Raw genomic sequence first — 22,001 nt, 5'->3', positions numbered from 1 at the left:
CAGTGACCCCTTTATCAAGATGGCTGAGGCCAACAAAACCTACGGATTCACCATTGCTGTCAAAGAACTGCGCGAGACCGTCCCCAACATCTTCCGTTACGCGTCAGCTTACAAGCGAAAGAACAATCTGAAGTCAAAGGGCCTGTGGGAGATGTTCCTTGAGAGAGACCCTGAGGAAGAACCCAAGCCTGAAGGGGAGAAGCAAGAAAAGCTTCCCGAGGAAATCCTGCAGAACGAACCCGGCGAGAACACCGTTCCTGACGTCGACCCGGAAGCCATGGAGGGCGAGAAATATAACATGTGCCATTTCTGGAGTAACTTTGAAATTGCGCGGTTGGATTGGTTCCGCAGCAAAGAGTATGAGGATTTCTTCGAGATGATGGACCGCAGTGGAGGGTTCTGGACCGAACGAGTACGTGCCCATTATTCTACCCCGATCTCCCCATCTATTCAAGATTGTTAACAACTTCGCAGTGGGGTGATGCGCCGATTCATTCCCTTGCCGCAGGTGCCCTCCTGTCCCCCGCCGATATCCACTATTTCCGTGACTTTGGTTACCGACACACCACCATTCAACATTGTCCCGCCAACGCTCCTGCCCGCCAACTGCCTCGGATCCCTTGGCTTGAAATGACCACGCAAGACGAGAAAGAGCGCTTCGAAGAGGATGAATACTGGGCCAACTCTGATCCGGTCAAGGAGAATGGTGTCGGCTGCAGATGTAGATGCGATACAGATATTGTGGATGTCGAGGGCAAGCAAGGCAGCTGTCTCGCTGAATGGGTGGAAGTTGCGGGAGGCTGGGCATCGCCCTAGACCGGGGGCAACTTTTCTTGATTGTTCGCTGTATAACTTTTGCCTCCTCGTTTACGTACCTATGTGTTCGACTATGAGCATTACCCGGGTCGCCCTTGGAGTTATTTGCTTGAGCCTGCATATTATGTTGGGCCGTGGGGTTCTGGACGGCGTTTTTCGGATCTGACGGCTTATATCGAAGACGGTGTGACCATTCTCATAAATATTGACAAATTCATCTAGCGTGCTTTGTGTGTTTCAATTTGGATTGCCGCGTTTCTCTCCAGAACAATATTCACTATCCGGAGGGAGGGGAAAATGGGAAAGGAAACCGTTGTTCGGCCACGAGGCGATTGTGAAGGGGTGCCAACGAAGTCTCTGCCCGCCATCCGGTCTTTATATACCCAGGATTGGCGTCGTTTTCTCTCCAGAGAACCTTCCGACCATGCCGAATGAATCGTCTCTACCGTCAATTGTCAGGGATGAGTGTTTCCAGCTCACCGTGCTTCCCGACATCTCTCCGGGCCCCGTCTTTGGTCTCTACCCCTTTGATTTTCAGAACATAGTCTGGTGATGATTTACGTTTTTGTGGTTGATCCAAGGGTCATAATTTGGACCGAGGTGGATGGATTTCTGAGCAGGATACACGACTGTGACTCGCTTGACCCTACGACAATTATTATAATTCCTTCCGCCTCTGTTTTCTCTTCTTTTTGATACTGCATTTCCTCCCATACTCGATTTTACACGAAATGTTTCCCCTCACATCTGTCTTTCTTACTCTATTCTAACCCCCCCTTCTTTTATTTCCCTCTATTATCCATTAAATTATCATGTCATGAAATGTACATATCCTTTCTCCCTTTCGAAGTTCTCGTGTATCTGGGTTCTCTGCCTTTCCCCATACCTTTTCTTACACATAACCCTATCAGTTCCAAACCACCGGTCCAGGAATGGTTGTTTATAGAGGATGAAATAATTTGACTCGTGTGAAGATCTGTACTCTATGCTCAAACTCCCTCTAACCTTGTAGAATCCGTAAGGGTCTTGAATGCCTGAGATTACAACCTACCAAGCATTCGCGATTTATCTACCCTGTGCAGGTTGCCATTCACACCAGTTGAAGTGGGTTCGGCGAGAGACTACTATGTATGCATGCGATCAGTGCACACAGGACAGTCACGAATCCCTCCGCACCTTGGTCAAACGAACTAGGATTCTGCTAGCGCAAGGAGGCCTGCAGATATCTTGTGCAGGTGTGTGGTATGCACGTGTACAGGGCCTACACATTCCTTTGGCTTTTGAGGAATGCACAATGAGGGGCAAAGGTTGCTGACGAGTTGATGGGTGAGTTGCATATTCTTGATTCTGTAGTCCGTGGGCGGACAGAGAGGGCGGTTGCTATATGTCAATGTTGTTTTTGCATCGTGCTTGCTGGATGTTGTTCCCTGGCATATCCCTAGAATTTACGCTTGGAGATTAAACCCCGGAAATTGTAGAAGAATCTGTATCTCTAGTCGCAAGACGTTAGTGCATTCGAAGACATATTCTACGAAGTTGATAAAAGTAGTTGTATCTAGTTAGATGAGGCCCTCTTCCCTTTGATAGAATCCTTAACGATCATTAATTTAATTAATTATTGTGGTCACCAAAACATTGAAGACATCATTCATACAGGAACATTGCAAGTCTCTAAGGGGAAGACCCCTCATGCCGAGTTCGATAAGATCATAAAGGGCCGGGGTGAAGTATAGGAAGACCCACCTCCAAGGATCTACGGGGTCCCACTTGCGGTATCACTATCTCGGACCTCCACGGAGTACAGTTAGCTCGATATCCTACTCGGCGTGGAATCCAGTTACCTACGAGAGATTAACCTGTAGAAAGTATCTCACGGCGTGATTTCCATGCGCCGGTACCTCCGTACCGCCTGACCGATGGACTCCGTCAGCTCGCGTCATGTGCCCCGCGTTTTCCCAGGGAGCTTCTCTGCCTGCTTCTTCTCTTATCTGCAATCCTCTCTCTGTCCCTCGTCTACTCTTCCATCGTCTCCATCTAAGGTCTCTGCTCCTCCCTAATTATCCATCAACTCGAACTCTCTACCCATCCTGCACCTTTTTGCCCCAACCTCGACACTCACCTCTCTACCCAACGCAGGCGGTTCTTCCATGGGAGCCCGAGGACTATCCCATAGGCCTATTCAGTAATCCCCGATCCACCTGCACCTGACTTTCTTACATTATTCCGCCCGGCACCGGCGCCGTCTTTCCTCTCCACACCGTCCGCCTCGTCATCGGGCACCCGCCTATTAGCCTGAACTAGTACCGTCGAGAAGGGCATTCCTTCGTCTCGGTGTAAGTCGACGAAAACACTACAACATACGGTAACGAAGGAGGTGAAAATTCCAGAGTTAACGTACTCTCCCACAGATATATATAATTTTTTTTTTCTAAATCAGATTTATTCTTTCTCGCTTCCGTCCTCGTCCGTTGTTGTTTCCCCGAGTCCCGAAGATCCGTAGGCTCTACATCATCGGGCTGGATCTACTTTCCCCTCATTTTCCGCTCCCATGACACTTACATTCCGACATGGCTGACTTTCAAGAGCCTCCTTCCAGACGCCCAGCTACGGTTTCCAACGCTTCCTATCTACGATATCCTACTTTGCCGCCCCTGAGCGGTTCTGTTGAAGAGTGGCTATCTCGCTCGCGGCCTATCACCATGACGTCAACTCCTCTGTCGGAGCAGCCTTCCAAATCGTTGAGCGAAAGCTGGGCCACTCTGAGCGCATCTGATATCCAGTCCGAGGACGGAGCTCGATCTGAACCTACCGATGCTGGATCCCTGATCTATCAGACTGGACCCGACGACGTTGCAAGTCTAGATGAACACTACAGCTGCAGCGAAACCGACGGCAACGACGAAAAACAATTCGAAGGCGACGACTCCGACTCCGACTCCGACTCCTCCAAGAGCAATATATCCGACTCTCAGGAACTGCCTCCTCTTTTCCGCCAGATTAGAGGCTCTATCGATGACAGCAACCTCACGGCGCAGACCGCCTTTCGTCCACCAGCCGAGTCTATTGAGTTCGCCGAGCCGGAAGAATGGCCTGCAGTCGAACGGGTGGAGCTGAAACACACGATCCGCGTCTTTGGGGGTACTGAAGCTGCAGAGGTGCAGCGTCAGCTGCCGTTCAATTTCGATGACTGCATTCTTACGGCTACCGTCCAGCAGACAATGACCAAGAGAAGCCTCGATACTGATAAACCCTTCCGTGTTCTGTATGTCGGCAGTCCCGAGTTTCGCAACATCATCCTCGACAAAATTGGCGATGTCCTCGTATCAAGCACCTGTAGCGGCTTTGAAAGCAGCTCCACGGAGTCCTCCCGGTACCATGTGGTCCCGACGTCATATGGCGTGGGAGCCATCCCTAACTTTGCGGAGTTGCTTCCGATCCACGTTCAGCTCATCGTCGATGAGTGTCTTGGAGCTTTGTCAGACAGTCACAGTGATGGTCTCAGTACAATCACTTTGAGTTTGAAGAATAGGCCCCCCAGTACCTCGTCATGGACGGGGCAGGAGTATTCCATCTCGTCTCCCTCCGAATGGACACTACCCGATGTTGCTATTATTTTCGTGTCCAAATTCGACACGCCTGCGAATATGGAGACGCAGAGACTGGCTCGTATTGCCATGGAGAGGCACGATATCCCGACTATGTTCATTTCCGAGCAGCCACTTTGGAAAACGGCCCAAGAGCCAATTCCGCTCAATTACAACAGTCTTCACATGTGCCTGGAATCCCGTCATCAGCTGACCGGAAAGACGACGGTGGTGCGACGGTACCCGATTGATCTGAAGACTTTTGAGAGCATTACTCCCGGCCAACTAAATCGAAACCTGGCCTCGTTGACAAGCAGCTACCCCAAACATTCCTGCAAAACCATCACTGGGGACCATCAACCTGACCAGAGCAAGTTATTCCTCGAGACAAAGAAGTACGCAATGCGCTTTTCTCCTCTTGCATACCTGGGTATGAAATATGGCTCGGTGCTGCCGTTGTGCCTTGTGGTTTTGACTCTCCTGTCTGCCATCATTACCGGTCTTTCCCCCTCCTATCTATTCAACAACCAGGAAAGCTCTGGGTTAAGTGTAGTCCCCAACACCAGTAACCCGCCAGCCCACGATCTGGGACAAACCTCCCTCTCGATCATGTCCCTGACATCCGCGGAAACTCAGTTTTCAGGGCCCCAGTCTCAGGGACAAGGACGACTAGAAGATCTTATTGAAGAGATGGGGCTCTCTTCGAGACAACTGGAAGGATCAGATGGCTTTGAGATCCAGGTAGTTGGGGACTGTCACTTGGTTATCAAGCCTCCACCGAAGACCCCCTCCAGTAAAAAGCAGCCTAAATTCGGCGTCCAAGTCTTCCGGCGTGAGAAGGCCTTGACTTACGAGCTTTCGAAGTTATTTGACGGCGTATACACCCTCAAATTGGATCGTGGTGATGCATACGGGATATTGGATGTCACGATAACCACCCATTCGAAGTCTCCCATCAATGAGACGATATCAGTAGATCTGGGGACGCCCTGGCTGAAGATTGCAAACTGGAAACGAGCAGCGCAGGTTATCACCTCCCAGCTGATGAGGGACTTTAGCACCGCGCACAACGGGTTTTCTGAGGCTTATGGCCGGCTCTTCACTGATATGCAGGTGTTGATGGGTGACGTGGTGAAAAGAGCGCACGTATTGCGTCAAGAAGCTGATGAGCTCCGGCGTGATTCATTTGGGCTGTCTCTGGAAACTCGCGACGTGGTTCTCTCCCGGTCAAAGCAGTTGTCGGAAGTCATCAAACGCAATGCTGTTCAGCCGTTCCTGGCAGCATCATCAGTATTGCAAGATCATACCAACAAAGTGAACCGAGAAGCAAAAGAGATGATGAGTGACACGTGGAAGAAGCTCAGTACTCATGCTCATGCTCATGGTTTCGACATTTTGGCATGGAAGGATCATGTGCGAAATGCGAGGAAGTGCAAGGCTTTGGACAAAGCTCAGAAGAAGGCAAAGGGTTTGATGCAACGAAAGAGATTGCCATCCCGCTGAAGTACAGCTATTCTCTTCTTCGGTCTTTTGACCTTTTACGACTGACGTTGTTTTCCCCTGTCTTCATTTTTGATGCCCCATGCTTTATCTTATATCATTTTGTTTCGTTTTTTCTTTCTACTTTTCTTTCTCTCCCCCTTTTTTGGGTTGGGGTAGGGTATTTCTCAGGCGAACAGGTCAGATCGTGATAAAAAAAGAAAGATAAGAATTTAAAAAAAAGGCCGCCACGAGGGCCCCAATTGAAGGGGATCTTGGGAGACATTGCTGGTTGAATGTAAGAAAAGGGAAGTCTGGGCAATTGCTACTCCTGTCATCAATAATACGTTTTTGCTTCTTTCCTTCCTTCCTTCTTTTAGTGGCCTGTGACGCGGAGCAAATGCAATAGTGGACGATGTTAATCTGCAGACTTTGGGTGGCACTACTAGTTAGTGGCCTAAGGCAAAGAACCTTCCCCCCACCTTCGTAGAACAAAAACAACCGCTCATATTTTCCCACTTCTCTTTCTAGACTCATCTTTCTCCCCCCCATCAAACATCTCACCCCGTCTTTTCCTCTAAAGGTACATCCCTTCGCATACCTCCGTGAACTCTATTTGAGGCACATCTAACCCTTTTTATCTCCCAGATCTCCATCTAATCCTATCACTATGTCCGACGTCGCTGAGACCAAACCTAACCCCGCCACCGGCGCTCCTGAGGCCGAGAAGCCCCAGGAGACCACCCCCGCCAACACCGAGGCCGAGAAGCCCGCCGAGGAGAAGTCTACGACTGAAGCCGCTGTCGACGCCGCTAAGGAGGCCACCACTAAGACCACCGACAGTGTTTTCTCTATGTTCGGCGGCGGCCCCAAGAAGGAGAAGAAGGAGGAGCCTGAGGATGCTAAGGATGAGCCCTCCGGCTCTTCTAAGGCGCAGAAGGGTGAAGATGAGGTGAGCATTTGATCTATTCTTTTTCCTTTGACTTTCTTATATCTGTTGGGTTTGCGTCCGCTACTTTTCCCTGTGGAGTGGGGTATCTGTTGATTTCTCGTCTTTTTGTTCTCTCTGCTCCCTTTTCCTTTCTTTGTTTTATCCCTACAGAAAGATTTGGAGGGGATGCTCGGGGCATATAAATGCGTCGAGACTATGTCTGTTAAACCTTGACTAACGCGTCTTGTAATACTAGGATGAGGCCCCCGAATCCCCTGAAGTTCACTTCGAGCCCGTCATCCGCCTGACCGAGAAGGTCGAAACCAAGACCAACGAAGAACTCGAGGAGCAGATGTTCAAGATGCGTGCCAAGCTCTTCCGATTCGATCGCGAAAGCAAGGAGTGGAAGGAGCGTGGTACCGGAGACGTTAGACTGCTCAAGCACAAGGAGAACCAGAAGACCCGTCTGGTCATGCGCCGAGACAAGACCCTCAAGGTCTGCGCCAACCACTACAGTATGTCTTGTCCTTTCAAGTTTTCTTATGATACGTTGATGCTAATAAGACAATCCAGTCGTTCCCGACATGGAGCTGAAGCCCAACGTTGGCAGCGACCGCAGCTGGGTTTGGAATGCCACTGCCGATGTCAGCGAGGGTGAGACGGAACCCCAGACTTTTGCTATCCGTTTCGCCAACAGCGAGAGTGAGTAATTCTGATATATAGCGACGATTACATGGCTAACCCGCTCGCAGACGCCAACCTGTTCAAGGAATCTTTCGAGAAGGCCCAGCAGGAGAACGAGAAGATTCTCTCCCAGCAGCAGTAAATCCGCGCGGTTCCGAAATAATGAGGATCATGCTCCGTTGGAGGTCTTCTTTTCATCTTTCTGAATACCTTGCGCTCCATCGGTCTGTTTCATGACCGTTCACGAATACATTATTATCCTTTTTCACCATACCATTCCCCTTCTCTCGATACACATTGCCCTATACATTCCTCCTGTCTGAATCCCATTACCCCCTGATTAATGAGCCCGGCGTGACCCGGATGTGAGCCAATTTGTGACGCTGGATCGACATCGATTTCTTCTCTCTTCCTATCGATTGTCGCTCCAGACGCACCTGGCCGTAGATAGATGTCCCTACCCCCGAATATACATGTTTAAATGCCCTATTACAGCTTTGATCTATGTATTGAGAGTTTTAAACCAATCTAAAATGATAGACTTGCTCTAAGTGTAATTCTCTGTTGGCCGACGTCGATGGTAAGGGGCAGTGAACAAGCGTGAAAAGCAATCGGAGAATCCCATGAACGAGAGATCGAAGTTGTGAAAGCAAGCAAATTTCCGGTGCATGTACGGATAAAAGTGGCGGACAAGCAGCTGGAAGTGCGTGAAGTCGGATCGCTTCATCTGCCGCGTAGAATCCCATCTTCTCTCTTCTCCCCCACTCCAGCTTCGCTCTCCGCCTCCCCGTCACTTCTGCCTCTCTCACCCACCAACTTGCGCTCCCCCATCTAGCTTGCCTTATCCCCTGTGATTTGCTTGTTTGCATATTTTCAAGCCTATAACCCTCCAAGGTAGCCCCCGCACTCAAGCTATTTTGATCGACGCACCAGCGGGTTCCGCCGACTAACGTCCCATCTTGCCTTACCAAGCAGTCGCGTTTCCTGGAGCTGCCTGGTTCCGACTGCGTCAATTTCCTCAATCAATTCACTTGTTTCCCAGTGAACGGGGCTAAAGTCTACAATCAAAATGCCTGATGTAAGTTTTGCTTGCCTGCCATCATCTATTGAGCTTGAACGCTGTCGCTCGACCGCGTGACGCACGTCTCTGGTTCACGATTTCTTTGCTTTCGCATGTTGCTAACGCGATCTCTCTTCCCTCTGCATCCAGGTCAAAAGGAATATCAGACTGGTCACAGAACAGCATGTCGTGTATGTTTCGAAAAGAGCTACCCCTGTACACCTTCACGCGCCTTTGTTCCATTGTTGACAGCCACCCACCTGCCCTTTCTCCCTTCCCTTCGCGACACGGACTCGGTTTCTCAACACGGTGGATGTCGCATGGCTTTACAATATGCCGCGCCATGTTAACAATACTCCAATCTGCTCTTGTCTATGATGGTAGGGGCATGGCGATAGATTTTACAAATGCTGACGGTTCGCGACCACAGGAACAAGGATTCGGGCGTTGAAGGGTTCCCTCTCCGAGCGTGGTCGATTGAGATCTACCTGCTCAATGAGCACGGTGAGCAGGTGCCTGCCAACGTCTTCGATAAGGTTGTGTACTCGTTGCATCCCAGTTTCGGTGATAGATATAAGCAGAGTTCGTTTTCCCTTTCCTTCTTCTCCCTCCTTTTTTCAGTCGCTTTTGCACTCTGTCGCCTCAATTGCGCCCATCTCCTGTCCTGAATTCTTCACGTGAGGTCTGTTGTTCGACAGATCTTGCTTTACGAACGACTGGGTTGAGAATGGGACAGACGATTGTTATATTCATATCGAGGACTCGTGCGCTGACGTGTAACCTACAACAGCCTTCAAGAACCCTCCCTTCAGGATTGCGGAGGAAGGATGGGGTGAGTTCGATATGCAGATCAGCTTGTTTGCAGACAAGGAACATTCCGTGCTACACGATCTCAACTTTGCCCAATCGCGCTACGAGTCGAAGCATTCTATCGTGAGTCACCAGATCCGCCCATATACTAGTGCTTGGATGGACAGTTACTCATTAGTGCAATTATTTGCCTTTTCTAGACGTTCAAAAACCCCAAGCCTGCTTTATTGGCTCTTCTCCGTGAATCGGGGCCTGTCCCTGGAGATGAAAATGGGGTGAAAACGAAGCGCTCGGCCGGAGCCGATGAAGGGTCTAAGAAGAAGAAGCGGACGGAGAAGAACGTAAGATATCCTCGATCCTGAAGGCCGCCGAGAAATTCCTTCTAATGATTCGTTGCGATGCAGGTCGACATGGATAAACTGGCCGACGGTCTCCAGAGACTTGGCGAAGATGACCTCCTCCAGGTGGTGCAGATGGTACACGACAACAAGGCACCAGACTCATATACCAAGAATGATGTCGAGCGTAAGTCTAAAACCATCCCTTTCTGTCATCTCCCCACTAACCGTCTCTCACAGAGGGAGAATTCCACGTCGACCTCTACACCCTACCAGACAGCTTAATCAAAATGCTGTGGGAATTCACGCAAGAAAAGGGAGCTCTGTAAGCGTTCGGGAGAAAAAAGGAAGGGCAATACAGCTTGGATATCTCGCATCGAAAACTCCAAACTCCTCTACCTATCTATCTTATCTATGTTTCTATGTTCACGCCTTTTTCTTTTTATGAAAACGTCGCTCTCCATAATACCTCCTTTTTCTCTGTCTATCTCCCCTTGTCCCTCCGTGTTCCTGGTCTGTTAAACTCTGTCCTCAATATCCTTTTCTGTGTTTCCTTTTTTTTTTGCCTCCATTAATATTTTCCTGCTCTCTGTGGAACTTCTCTATGTATCTTGATTTCAATCTTCTCGTTCCTGTTCTTTCTTTATCTCTCGAGTCTATCCACCCGTATCCTATCCTATGCCTCTATTCAGTAAGTAGTAAGTAGTCTCTAGATAATCTAGGTACTCTCCTAATTTCTTCCGATGATTCATTAATTAATTGTTCCATTTCCGGTTCCTCGAGCCCTGTCGAGTCTAGCCGACTATAGAATCGACTCGACTCGACTCAACTCAACTCGTACAACTTTTCTTTCATTTCCTCCAGTCTGAATGGACATGCATACACTACACGCACACGCATAACATCTTCCCTTTCAATACCAAAACCAAAAACATAGCAGCAACCCTAGGTTGACACCCCTGTTGATTTGAACTGAACGTACACTAAACCTGCATATCGCAAGTTCAACCAATCCACGAAATCAATTCGAATCAGGATTCCAAGGTTGGATCCAACATCTGTACGGAGGGAAAGGACGGTAGATAGTAGATACCTAGGATGGTAGGCCGGCAGGAAGGAAGGCAGGATGGAGACAAAGAGGTCTTGGCTTGGGTTTTACATTTTTTTTCTTTCTTTCCTTCTTCTTTTCTTTATGTTTTCTTTTCTTTATGTTTTCTTTTCTTTATGTTTTCTTTTCTTTATGTTTTCTTTGTTTTCTTCCCAGACTGGATAGGGTATCACTGCGTAGGAATGGAATAGGGTCAGATTAGCGGTTGAGCGATCTGTTAAAGGTATAGGATTTAAAGGGGATGGAATGACTATCTAGATAAGGAATAATCGGATAGAAATGCAGATGTAGAATAGGGGTATAAGCTACTTCGTCTCTATACAATCAGGATCTAAGTCTTGTCATTCAAGTAGAATAAGTCTGGATTATGAGACCTGAGAAGGAATATAGTTTGGAGATTCTCCGTAGTAGATAAGTAAGGCAGTAACAATGAACGAGTTGGATATCTCAAGTTCAACCATCAAACAGATTATAGACATAAAATCCCGATCAGTCAGGGAGACGTTAACCACAAGCCAAAAAACAGGAAAAAGAAAGACTGGTTGCCAAACCCCAACACCTGTATATCCATTCATATGCACCCCATGTAGCAGCCAAAAAGAGAGACAGATAAGAAACAAGAAAACCCTGACACAAATGAAAGATTGGGACGTAAAAAGTATAAAGATAAGACAGACCTCTAGCAATCAATACTAGAGATGAAACGAAGAGCCGAGCGCCCGCTGTGCTTCAATCTATGAAACATCTTGTTCCGGTGGAAAGAGAGGTATCAAATAGTTTGGTAGAGACTAGTGGATGATGAGGGAAAGATAGTTCACAGAACTCGATTCCTGTGGTTGGTTCCATGGTAAGCATGTGAAACATCAAACAATAGTCAAAAGTTTATCGGCCCACAGATGATGGAAAAGGGGCTGAAAGGGCAGGATTCACACTTACATTTTCAGAAGATCTTCCAAAGTGTCCGCAGTGCAGCTCTTTCCACGGGGGATCTGATGAGGGATCTCCACAATCGTAGCGAAAACATCTCCGCCTTTGTATGCCAGCAGGGCGGGAGCGCGGATGTGGTCCATCTCGGCAATTTCGTAGTGTAGCTTGACGAAGTGAACGGAGGGCTGGCGACGAGCAATTGTTTCTAGGCAGTCTTCCACTTGGGCGCTGGTTTTGGACTTGAGAAACAGTTAGTATGAAGACCCCTCTTTACACGGAGGCTATCCTGGATATTCAAGACACCAGGGGATGATGTCACGTACCTCGGGATCATAAACACACACGACCACTATCGTCTCCGACGGGACTTTCTCAATGGCATCAAGATATCCAACCGCATCAACCGTGTCCACCGATCCGTAGAACTTCCGGCGAGGACTCGGCCGTCGATGAGGGACCTGCCGCAATTCCGCCATGCGTGATTCGCGCCACCTGCGAAGAAACCGATCTTCATCTTCCTCGCTACCAGAACCGTCCGGGGGCGTCGAGTTCTGCAGTAGGGTTGCGTCATCGGTCACGGACTTGGGAGGACGCGAGTCGCCGAACAGGGTGCGACGGAAGGAGCCCTTGCGAGCGCGCTCAAAGGCCTGGGCATCGGCAATGACACCTTTCGGGCCGGTATTGGCATCGTAAACGATATTCGGGACATGGTAGGTACTTGTGCGAGACATGGTGGGATCGTGGTCTTCGTCGTCCGAGTACTGGGGTTGGTCGTTGGCGTCGTCGTCCGACTCGGAATTGGAGTCGCGGTCAGAGTTGTCACGGTCTTCAGGATGAGTGGAGTATCGCTCCCGACTGTTGAGGGCAAGGCGATTGAACTCGTCTTGTGCAGAGGACATGGTGAAAGAAAAGGAAACCCGAGGGGAAGGCGCGCGGGGGATAGGGCGAGCTTTTATAAAAGCCCAACGAAGACAGTTAATTGATTAGCTGGTATAATTAGAGTCGGGCTGATCTGCGTCAGGCAAAGAAAGGGTTGCCCTTTCTTTTTTCAGATTATTTTTTTTTTCTTCTCCGGTTCCAAGGAATAGGTTGCCAGCGAAGGAAGAGAGAAGGCAGAGAAAACCAAAAAAGAAAAAACCGGACTCGTATCAGAGATGACGACTCGCGGGGCCAAGCGGTTTCAGATGCTCTTTTAGTCTTCTCCTGAGAAGCGTCGATGGTGGGCTCGGAGGCGAGGAACTAATCCAGAGACGGTGAGTGGTACGGAGGCGATCGACTTGTTCCGGGGCTGAAAGTGGCGGGAGGTGAAACAATCGACCCGGAGGGAGGAGGAGGTGAAGCGACAAGCGTGGACGATCGTGGTGATGGGTGGTGGGAAAGTAAAAAAAAGAAGCGTGGAAGACGGACGGGGTGACCGAGGGGCAGAGGCAGGATCATCATCCCTTCGTCGGATCCTTCTCAAAAAGCAAAACCCCGTCTCTCGCGCTCTTTCGACTGGCCCCCCCTTTTCGTCCTAAACGGAAGTTGTTTTAGAAAGTGGAGGCCGTCTCAGCCACGCCGAGTGGGGTGGAAGACACGAAGAATCTTCCATGGTCCTCCCTGGCAAATGGAGCCATCAGAAACAAGGCTGTTCATTATGATGCTCGACGGACAAGCAAGACTTTTTGAAACTGCAAAGATCCACGGTCGAGAGTCGGTGAGAGTGAATTTGCTCGCTCTTACTCGGCCGGAGGATGCGGATGGAAAAGAAGACGAGGAGGGAAAAAGCAACGACGTCAGACAAGCGACTTCCCCGATGCGGCAACCACGTGTTTTCCTCGGCCCTTCTCCTGGTCTCGCAGTCGAGATTCTAGAATCGGCTGGATGCCGTGTCTTATCTACGGAGTACAGAGTACTATCTAGTATCTACTATTCACTGTCCGCCCTACGAAGACGGGGTGGTCTCATGACCTCATGCCTTGGTAGCGGACTAGAGACACTCAGCGATCGATCGATCGATGTCGCTTGTCGAGTCTACTCTCCCTTTCAGTCTCCGCACGACTACACTTACTTGTCGGGCTGTTTCATAGTTTCAATCTCATTTCCTCGCCAATGACATTGCCCCCCGGTATGCCGATCTGGAGGGTCCAATACGAGGGGGTGAAGATGACAGGTATACACTGAGTGGTGCAGACGTGGAGATGCGAAATTCAACTCGTCCACCTCGTTAGAGTTTGGGCACTGTCCCATCCTCAATCCTTCACGGACAACAAAGCAGAAAAAGCACAGGAAAGGGTGGAGCACACTGTCAAGGTCGGCGCATTCGATCCACCCGGATGGACAGCAGAAGGATGCATCGATAACTGGGGCTAATCCTCCTAGCATGGCGGTCTATAAATAATCTTCGACCTGTCGATTCATTGGGCTGCCGAACCAAAAATGAAAACGCATTATTCACTGATCGCTCTCACTCGACGTTTCCTCAAGCTAAAGAGAACGGGTCTTGCTCTCGCCCGCATTCTTAAGGTCAACTGCCGTGCCATGCAACGGTTCGCCCATGGGGCCGTGTCATGTCTCTGACATCCAGGAATGCCCGGTCATGCGAGTGATTACTTCTTCGGTCGTTTCACTTATTTCTCACCCAGCCGGGCAGATGTCATGTACCGAGAGAAGCGGGGGTTGTGAACTACTCGTGCTAAACTCAGTCAAAGGATCCTTCGTGAGATACTAATAATGGCACATATATCACTTTCAAAAGACAAGTCGGTTGATTAGTTGGGAAAGAAAAAGAAATCACAAATCGTCATGGCCTATCCGGAAACGTTCCCTCCCTTCCCATCGGCAGAAAAGACAAGAGGCAACAAATAAAAAAAAAGAACAGTTGGAAATCAATGCATCAAAAAGTGGCTTTCAAAAACAGGAATCAAATGATGATAATAGAAAAATGATGGGAAAAGAGAATGAGAAAAGAAGAAAAACGCTCCATTTCTTGGAGATGGGGGGAAATAAAATAGAAATAGAGAAGAGAAGAATTGACATGAAGGTAAAGGGGAGTGATGAGAAGGAAAAGGAAGATAACAAAGGAAAAGAAAGGAAAATGTATCTTGAGGCTCACAAGGGTGGAGCGTGAGATGCATCCAAATAACCACCCTGGCTCCATGGCTGGTGCTCAACTCTGCACCCATAACTACCTTGTCGCAGGACCACCACGCTCAGTCATCGAAGATTGTCGCTGTCTTGTCGTCTTGATCGCTGGATCCTTCTTTTAGGTTTTCTTTTTTCTTTTTCTTTTTCGGTAAACATTCAGACTCTGCACGTCCGCTCGGGGTTGTGCCGGAGTCTGACACAAGTGCCAATTACCCTGACTTCAGCTTCTGATTCATGACTCGGTTTCGAATCACTTCGCCTGCGTTTCCGAGATAGTACATATTATGGAAGATAAGGCGACCAACTGCTCCTCGGTAAATAAGATTATCGTACAATGGTGGACATTCGACGTATTGGTGTAAGGAAATGGAAGGAAACTCTCGATGAGGACATCGCAAAAGACAGGGACAGGGTATCTTTGCTTTTTTTTCTTTCGGATTTTCGGGTTTTTACCAGGCCCAGACCTTGAGCTGTATTGCGAATTATAGATTAGTGGGTCGCCGTGGATTGTTAGAGAGGGGCCGGTTATAAAACTGACCAGAGAATCCCAAGATCCAGTGCACAGACTGATGCCGTCATTGCTGACACCCAGGCAGCTTACACGGTTCTCGTGGCCACTGAGAGCACCGACCTTGTCGCCCCGGAGAACGTCCCACACCTTGATCAATGTCAGTCGTTGAAGCTGGACGATATGGAATCAAGCCAGATAGTGGAGAGGCTGAAGAGAGGGGGCGGGACGAGGCATACCTTGCACTCAAAGTCATCGTAACCCGCGAAGAGCAATCTACCGGAGACCGAGAAGGCAACAGACGTGATACCACACATTATTTGTTCGTTCTAGAAGAAGAAAAAAGCACCGTCAGTTTTCGCTTCCCTGTACACGCAAACGTGCATTAGCTTACCTGGTAGATGTTAAGTTCGCGGTCGGCGCGAATGTCGAACAGACGGCAGGAGGTGTCGTCGGAACCCGTGCCGAAAGCATTGCCGTCGGGGAAGAACTGGATGGCGTTGATATCTGATTCGTGGCCGGCGAAAGTCTGAACTGCCTTTCCGGTACGGATATCCCACAGTTTAGCGAACGCGTCGCAAGCGCCGGAGACGAAGATGTTCTGGTTGGTCGGGTTGATGCTGATGGACATGACGTCGCCCAGGTGATCCGCGAATTCAGTTACTTTCGAGCCCGATTCAATATCCCACAGCATACAGGTCATATCTCCCGACGAAGTGATGATGCGACGATCGTTGATAAAGCGACAGCAAGAAAGGTAACCCGAGTGGCCGGAAAGTTCGCGCGCGACCCGGGTAGGGCCCTCGTTGGCGGAGACGTTGTAAATCGAACAGATGTTATCCAAACCACCGCAAGCGACAAAGTTCCCGCTGGGAGAGTAAGCACAGGTCATGACCCATGACGACCGTAGCGGAATGGCATGTATTTTGTTGGTGGTGTAGGCGTCCCAGATGATGAGCTTTCCATCCTGCGAGGCAGAGACCAGGTGACGACGGTCGGTTGCCCAATGCATAGCGTAGATCTTGGCCAAGTGTCCCTTAAGCGTGCGTCGGGGCTTCATTGCGATTCGAGGCAGAGTTTCCGTTTGGCTCTGCGCGACCTGGCGAACTGTTGGATGGGAGTTAGCACATGCAGTTGGGCCAATGGAACGATCCGCGAGGACGCATTCGATGCCGCGTACAGGCCCCGAAGAGCCCCACGAAACACAAGGGAGGATTGCATACGAGTGGTGTCGGCCAATTCATCCTTTCTGCGCTTGATCTTGTCCTTCAGACCTTCGGCTTCGCGCCTGGCCGCGGTAATCTTGGCCTGCATCTGCTCGCCGCTCATATCGGCTGCCATCTTGACGAGTCGAGCCCCTGGAAGAGAATTGTTGACAAATTAAGAGAATACGGACGAGAGTCCGTATGAGAGGAAGGAGGGGGGGAGGGAGAGAAAAGAGAGAAAGGGAGAGGAGGTTGGGAAGAAAGTCGAGCCGGCGTCGTAATTATCCAGGGGACGAGGAAGACCGGGGGGGGGAGGGGAGGGGGGAGTAGGCGCGGGAAGCAGAAGGGCGGTGGGTGAGAACAGGAAGGAAGAAAGAAAGGAAAGAGAACGAGAGGAGAGAGGAAGAGAGAGAACGAGAAAGGGAAGGGGAGGGAAGGAGAAGGAGAGAGGAACGAGGAGGGGGGTTGATTGGGTGTGGAGCGAGCACGGCGGAAGCGACCGAGCGAGAGAGAGAAGAAAGTTTTGACTTTGACCCGGGGCAATCAATGGTGGTTCGGGCGTTTAAGCAGAGCTGGAACTGAGGGAGCAGCAGGAAGCAAATGCAGAAGCACTGGCAAGGCAGAGAGAGCAGTACCAGACAAAGCAGGGGCGGCGGATTTGGGTGGTGCTGCTGCAGAGAAGAGGAGAAAGAGAAAGCAGGAAAGACCGGAAGGAACGAGAAAGGGGCAGCTTCACCCGGAAAAAGATTAGGAGCCCCAAAAAACTAATCTAATTCTAATTCGCATCAAAGGACAGAGATTTTGCTGCTGACAACAATGACACTCCAGTTAATTCCGGTGAACAATTTCCTGTTTTTCCCTTTCTAATTCTTAATCTTAAGTCTTTTTTTCTGTCCCTCTTTGGTCATTTTGCACACAGACTGATAATTTGCATTTGCTTATTGTTGTTATTATTTTAATTATTGACCACCTACTCCCAACGGAGTACTCCGTACTAGTAACTAGCTAGGCACTCCCGACTTGCGCCCGGCAAGATCTGGAGTTCTACTCCGTACAGTCAACGAGGAGTGCATGGAGGAGTGATCATCCGTCAACACAGTTTGGAGGGTAAATACACCTACTCTTCAGTCAATTGAACGCTTTAAGGAGTGCTTTTAAGGGGAAAGAGGAGTTGCGGTGGGTTCGGCTGCCTCCGTCTGGTTGGTCCATCCGCCGTCCTGGCAGTGGGGGAAAACAGTGGGGGTTTTCCTTTAGTCCGCTCCTCTCTTCTCCAGCACTCCTTCCATCTACACAGTACAGTGTACACTGACGAAGAGAGAGGAAGAGTAGGTAATTTGTCAAGCTATACAGAGTATACAGATATCCCAGTCCGTGAGACTTCGAACGGGAGAGTATCCTCATCGGTCATCCCGTCTTCGTCCAGCCTCGGAGCTTCCGTACCCCGTCGGGACTCCCCCATCAGCACGGTCTCCCCTAAGAAAAGGCAAGAGGCGTCTCGGCAGCGATGCACGAGTCAAGCGCTGCATCGACCGTCATGACTTAAATGTAGCATTTGCAGTACGCATGCACCAATAAAAGCGCCGATAATTGTCCTGGTCGAACTCACGCATTTTCCTTGGGTTCTGCACAGTTGAGCCTGAACATGTCCTTTGCACTAGTTCCGTGTCCCGGCATCAACTAACTCGATAATTAAACAATATAAACTGATGAACTCGACGGACTTGCATCCCCCCTGTTACTAAACCTAATTCCTGGAATCCGATAAGCTTTCTTCTACCAAGCGTCTAGGGGTTGAATAACACCTTTAACTATCGACTCTGGAGGACTAGAAGGCCAGCCGAAGCGGAGCAAAGACTGCAGAAATTATGGAGAACCATTCTCCGGCTCGTCCGGTCTCATTTGCTCTCGGCTTGATTGTATGCTTTCGACAGTTTTCCAACATGAACGGTGCAACGTGCGGCCAGCCGAGGTCTACGCACTGTCTATGCAGGACATTCTACGGAGTACGCGCACGTACACCGTGTTATGTATGTTTTTCAGCTGCGGGCGCACACTTTCTTATTTCCATCTCACGGACTCCCAGTCCCAAGCCAATGGGAACTCCATCGATTTGTTGGTCAATAACGACTAGTCCGATTTCAGTGCGCGCCGCAGAATGAGGGGACGATTAGCGGTATATGACGCCATCTTATTACTGCATATCTACGTACGGGGTAGTATTAACTGGAAAACGGAGTACTATCTCCGTAGACGTTAATATTGCAGAACAAGGACACCACTCGACTGCATTCACCATCAAATTCATTATTACGTGGTGAGTACACTGTCCAGCGCCCATGCTGACCTCGTCCCCTCCCATTCGTGCAAGGCGCTCCCCCCCAAGTCGGCGATAGCTCCGTAAACTGCAAGATTGGGGCCAAATCGAGGCCGCCAACGTCAGTTCTACGGGCAGCGTCCACGGAGTCAGTCGTTGATATACAACCTGGGCATGCGGACGGAGGCAGCATTGGGCCGTGATTTGTGGATGGCCGTGGCCAGGAAGCGGGTCTCCGTCCGGCGGGAAATTGGCCATCCATCGACTAGTAAATACATGCAGCGGTAGTCGCTGGGTTTTTTCCCTTCTGGAGACATGGCGACTCCACTGCTAAGATGATCGCTTCAAACGGTGCCTGACTAGCTTGGTCGATGCTTTTCCCCTCTCTTGCAAGAGTTTTTGGTCTTTAGGCTTCTCCTGATGATTAATCTCTGTTAATTAGTTAGCCAACTACTTCGTACACCGTACATACAGTGTACGCAGTATATTTAGGGCTAGGGTCTTTGGTGATACTGATGCTATCTAGCCCAGAAGTACACTGTAATCGACACGATCCAAGTATATCTTAGTTCTTAATCCTTAAGATGCTTGGACGGCAACTCCTGGAGGATGTTCGGTAGATCCAACGCCCACCAGCGGCCAGCGGCCACCCCCAACCCCTGATCCCAAGTCCCAAACTGATTCCTGATTCAAAACGTGCTAACTTAACGGCTCGTGTCACCCAATTTTTTGGCAGTCAACGGGGGCCTTTGTCAACATGAAACCTGCGCCCGTGGAATAAGCGCGACGACTGACAACCCAATGTTCTAAACATAGATCCGAAACGTTCGAGAAAATTGGGATGCAGCTGTTCTCCGTACGGAGTAAACTGTACTTCAGCCTCAGTTTTAGCCGCCGGGCTGGGTTTGACTTTGCGGACTGTGATGGGTACTGTGTACTGTGTAAAGGTAGGTAGGTAGTTCTTTGTCCCTTGTTACAGTAGAAATCAATCAAGGCCCTTGCCCGCGCGCGTCCGACGGGGCTGGGCGGTTACTATTCTAAATATAGGTGGCTAAACCGAGAGAGTCTTGGGAGGTTGGAGGTTGGAATGCTGCAGACAGGGTACGGGGGAAGTTTAAACTACTCCGAGCCAGCGGAATCCGCCATGGGACATACATGCATGTAGGTAGGTAGTTACATATAGTAGGTACTAGATAGTATTGTACTCCGTATGTACCCCATACTCAACCATCCACGAAACAAAACGATTTCAAATCCATCCGGGAGGGAAAGACGCTTGGTTCGCGATGGGCGCCTAACGGGGTTGGCAGACTTGGCCTTGTCGGCTGCGCTCGCGCTTATGCTTTGCTTTATGTCCGGTGTCCGGGTTTCTTGTTTCTAATCATAGAACCAGTATTTATCCAGAAACTCCCAAGGTAATGTATGTCTGTGCGTCTGCAACTCGCCCTGCTTGATTTCTGCGCTGCCGTCATCGTCAGGGATCCCCTGCTGGTTGATTGATGGGTTGACGGCAGAAAAAGAAAAGACCGAGTCTGCTGATGAGGAGGAATATACCCGGGAACTAATGCTAATAATAATAATAAGTTACGGTGGTATGGCCGGTCAAGGTCCCTTTGTTGGTTTCCATTTTGGGCGATTCATCTCCGGCTGCGAGAAGGGATGGGTCATTATTAAGAATCAGAGATCGGAAAAGGAGATCTCTTAATCTCTCATACACTATACTCCATAGTGATGTCGGAAGTCTACCGAGTCCCGACGAAAACCCCAATATTCAATAATCAGTCAATAGGTCCGGATTGCAGCGACGATTGCGAGTAGTTCGCGAATGGTCAGATTAGCATCAACACTGGCCGACCGCAAAAGGCTTCATGTCCGAGAGGCTGTCCAGCAACTATTGCAATGATTTCATGGGCAGGGCCAACGGTGGGTTCTTGCCGTTGGTCTTTGCTTCTGGATCTACAGGCGACTCCGCCCGTCTAGGAAATCGAAGGACGCGTTTAATAAGAAGGGAAATCCACTATTTTGATTATCGTTATTGTGATAAACTCCGACAGAGTAGGAGGCAACCTTGGGGGTTGACTCGTTGAGTTTGGACGTCGAATTATGAGTGTACGAAAGAATTTAGATCGAGAAAAGGGGGTTAGTAATCCGAGGTCAGATCACGACGTCGGTGGCAATGGCTTCTCATGATTATTGATTATTTGACATCATCCGGGAGTTTGAAATGGAGTCAATTTTGAAAAGGGGATATGAGGGATTAGATTAGATCTCCCAACAGAATACAAATCGCCCGAATGAAGGCAGAAGGAAAGGCAACCGGTCATACCATCGAGGACCAACAGTCAGCAGAATCTTCTGACGGCGGCTCGGGTGGCGGGTAGGAATGAACCAGAAGGGCAGAAAGGGATTCTGCAAACGCGGTTAATGGAAATAGAAAATGGAAATGGAAATGGGAGGAAGAATGAGGGAAGAGACCGCTATCGACGAGACCTGTATAACAAATACTGTACGGGAGATTTCACGATGATGCTGGAAATCACAAGGAATTAATAATAAGAAGAAATTCTGCAGAGCCTGAGGCCGCCTGACGAGTAACTCCGCTTTCGCGCCTTTTCAGCCATTCCCGGCCCTCCTTCCCTCATTTCATCTCTCCGTTTCCTTCTTTCCCCTCCTTGTATATTCAACCGCTTGTTTTTTCTTTTTGGGAATTTTTGATTTGATCTTCTTTCTGTTCTGTTCTTACTGGGGACCTCCTGGGATCTGAAATTTGGATTCTGTTGATATTCTTGTACAGCACGCCCCCCGTCATCTTCAATCAGTCCCTCCCACCTCCCCCTCTTATCGACGCTGTCCTCTCATTCGTGAATCATCGTGGCCACCAGGCTCTGACCGACCGAGTGTCTTGGCCCGAACAAACCTCCCTTTCACGCCTCATCAGTTTGCATCCGTCTTCATCACTTCTCTCCCGCCAACTCGCGCTCGAGGATTCTTCCCCCCCTTGATCACTGCACCATCTCGGTCGGGTGCCCCATGATCTGCCGATAATTAACACGGACCCCTTTCAGGACGCTCTTCTCTCTCTTCCTCCTTTTCCTCTTTCTTTCCCGGTCA

General features: G+C 49.6%; 6 protein-coding genes across 6 annotated transcripts; 4 read left to right on the top strand and 2 right to left on the bottom strand.

Moving 5' to 3' along the window:
* Nucleotides 1-19: 19 nt before the first annotated feature.
* Nucleotides 20-816, top strand: omh4_1 (O-glycoside alpha-1,2-mannosyltransferase 4; the record flags this gene model as incomplete). Its single annotated transcript, XM_046084718.1, has 2 exons — nucleotides 20-412; nucleotides 475-816. The coding sequence occupies 2 exons, from the start codon at nucleotides 20-22 to the stop codon at nucleotides 814-816; spliced, it is 735 nt and encodes a 244-aa protein (XP_045940681.1).
* A 2,699-nt stretch (nucleotides 817-3,515) lies between these two features.
* Nucleotides 3,516-5,903, top strand: LDX57_003079 (uncharacterized protein; the record flags this gene model as incomplete). The annotated part of the gene is made up of 1 exon (XM_046084717.1): nucleotides 3,516-5,903. One exon carries the CDS (start codon nucleotides 3,516-3,518, stop codon nucleotides 5,901-5,903), a length of 2,388 nt encoding a protein of 795 aa, XP_045940680.1.
* A 646-nt stretch (nucleotides 5,904-6,549) lies between these two features.
* Nucleotides 6,550-7,636, top strand: sbp1 (Ran GTPase-binding protein YRB1; the record flags this gene model as incomplete). The annotated part of the gene is made up of 4 exons (XM_046084716.1): nucleotides 6,550-6,831; nucleotides 7,067-7,325; nucleotides 7,384-7,512; nucleotides 7,563-7,636. The coding sequence occupies 4 exons, from the start codon at nucleotides 6,550-6,552 to the stop codon at nucleotides 7,634-7,636; spliced, it is 744 nt and encodes a 247-aa protein (XP_045940679.1).
* Nucleotides 7,637-8,563: 927 nt separating this feature from the next.
* On the top strand, nucleotides 8,564-10,031 carry tfg3 (putative transcription initiation factor subunit (TAF30); the record flags this gene model as incomplete). The annotated part of the gene is made up of 7 exons (XM_046084715.1): nucleotides 8,564-8,572; nucleotides 8,705-8,745; nucleotides 8,985-9,136; nucleotides 9,345-9,487; nucleotides 9,565-9,705; nucleotides 9,769-9,889; nucleotides 9,943-10,031. The coding sequence occupies 7 exons, from the start codon at nucleotides 8,564-8,566 to the stop codon at nucleotides 10,029-10,031; spliced, it is 696 nt and encodes a 231-aa protein (XP_045940678.1).
* A 1,987-nt stretch (nucleotides 10,032-12,018) lies between these two features.
* Nucleotides 12,019-12,636, bottom strand: LDX57_003076 (uncharacterized protein; the record flags this gene model as incomplete). Its single annotated transcript, XM_046084714.1, has 1 exon — nucleotides 12,019-12,636. One exon carries the CDS (start codon nucleotides 12,634-12,636, stop codon nucleotides 12,019-12,021), a length of 618 nt encoding a protein of 205 aa, XP_045940677.1.
* A 2,676-nt stretch (nucleotides 12,637-15,312) lies between these two features.
* Nucleotides 15,313-16,712, bottom strand: STE4 (WD40 repeat domain-containing protein; the record flags this gene model as incomplete). Its single annotated transcript, XM_046084713.1, has 5 exons — nucleotides 15,313-15,333; nucleotides 15,402-15,521; nucleotides 15,611-15,700; nucleotides 15,766-16,478; nucleotides 16,595-16,712. 5 exons carry the CDS (start codon nucleotides 16,710-16,712, stop codon nucleotides 15,313-15,315), a joined length of 1,062 nt encoding a protein of 353 aa, XP_045940676.1.
* Nucleotides 16,713-22,001: the final 5,289 nt, after the last annotated feature.

The sequence above is a fragment of the Aspergillus melleus genome (assembly GCF_016097325.1).
Source record: "Aspergillus melleus strain CBS 546.65 chromosome Unknown contig2, whole genome shotgun sequence".
In the NCBI taxonomy this organism is placed as follows: Eukaryota; Fungi; Ascomycota; class Eurotiomycetes; order Eurotiales; family Aspergillaceae; genus Aspergillus; species Aspergillus melleus.
The sequence above is the reverse complement of the archived record's forward strand: the minus strand, read 5'-3'. Positions and strand labels throughout refer to the sequence as shown.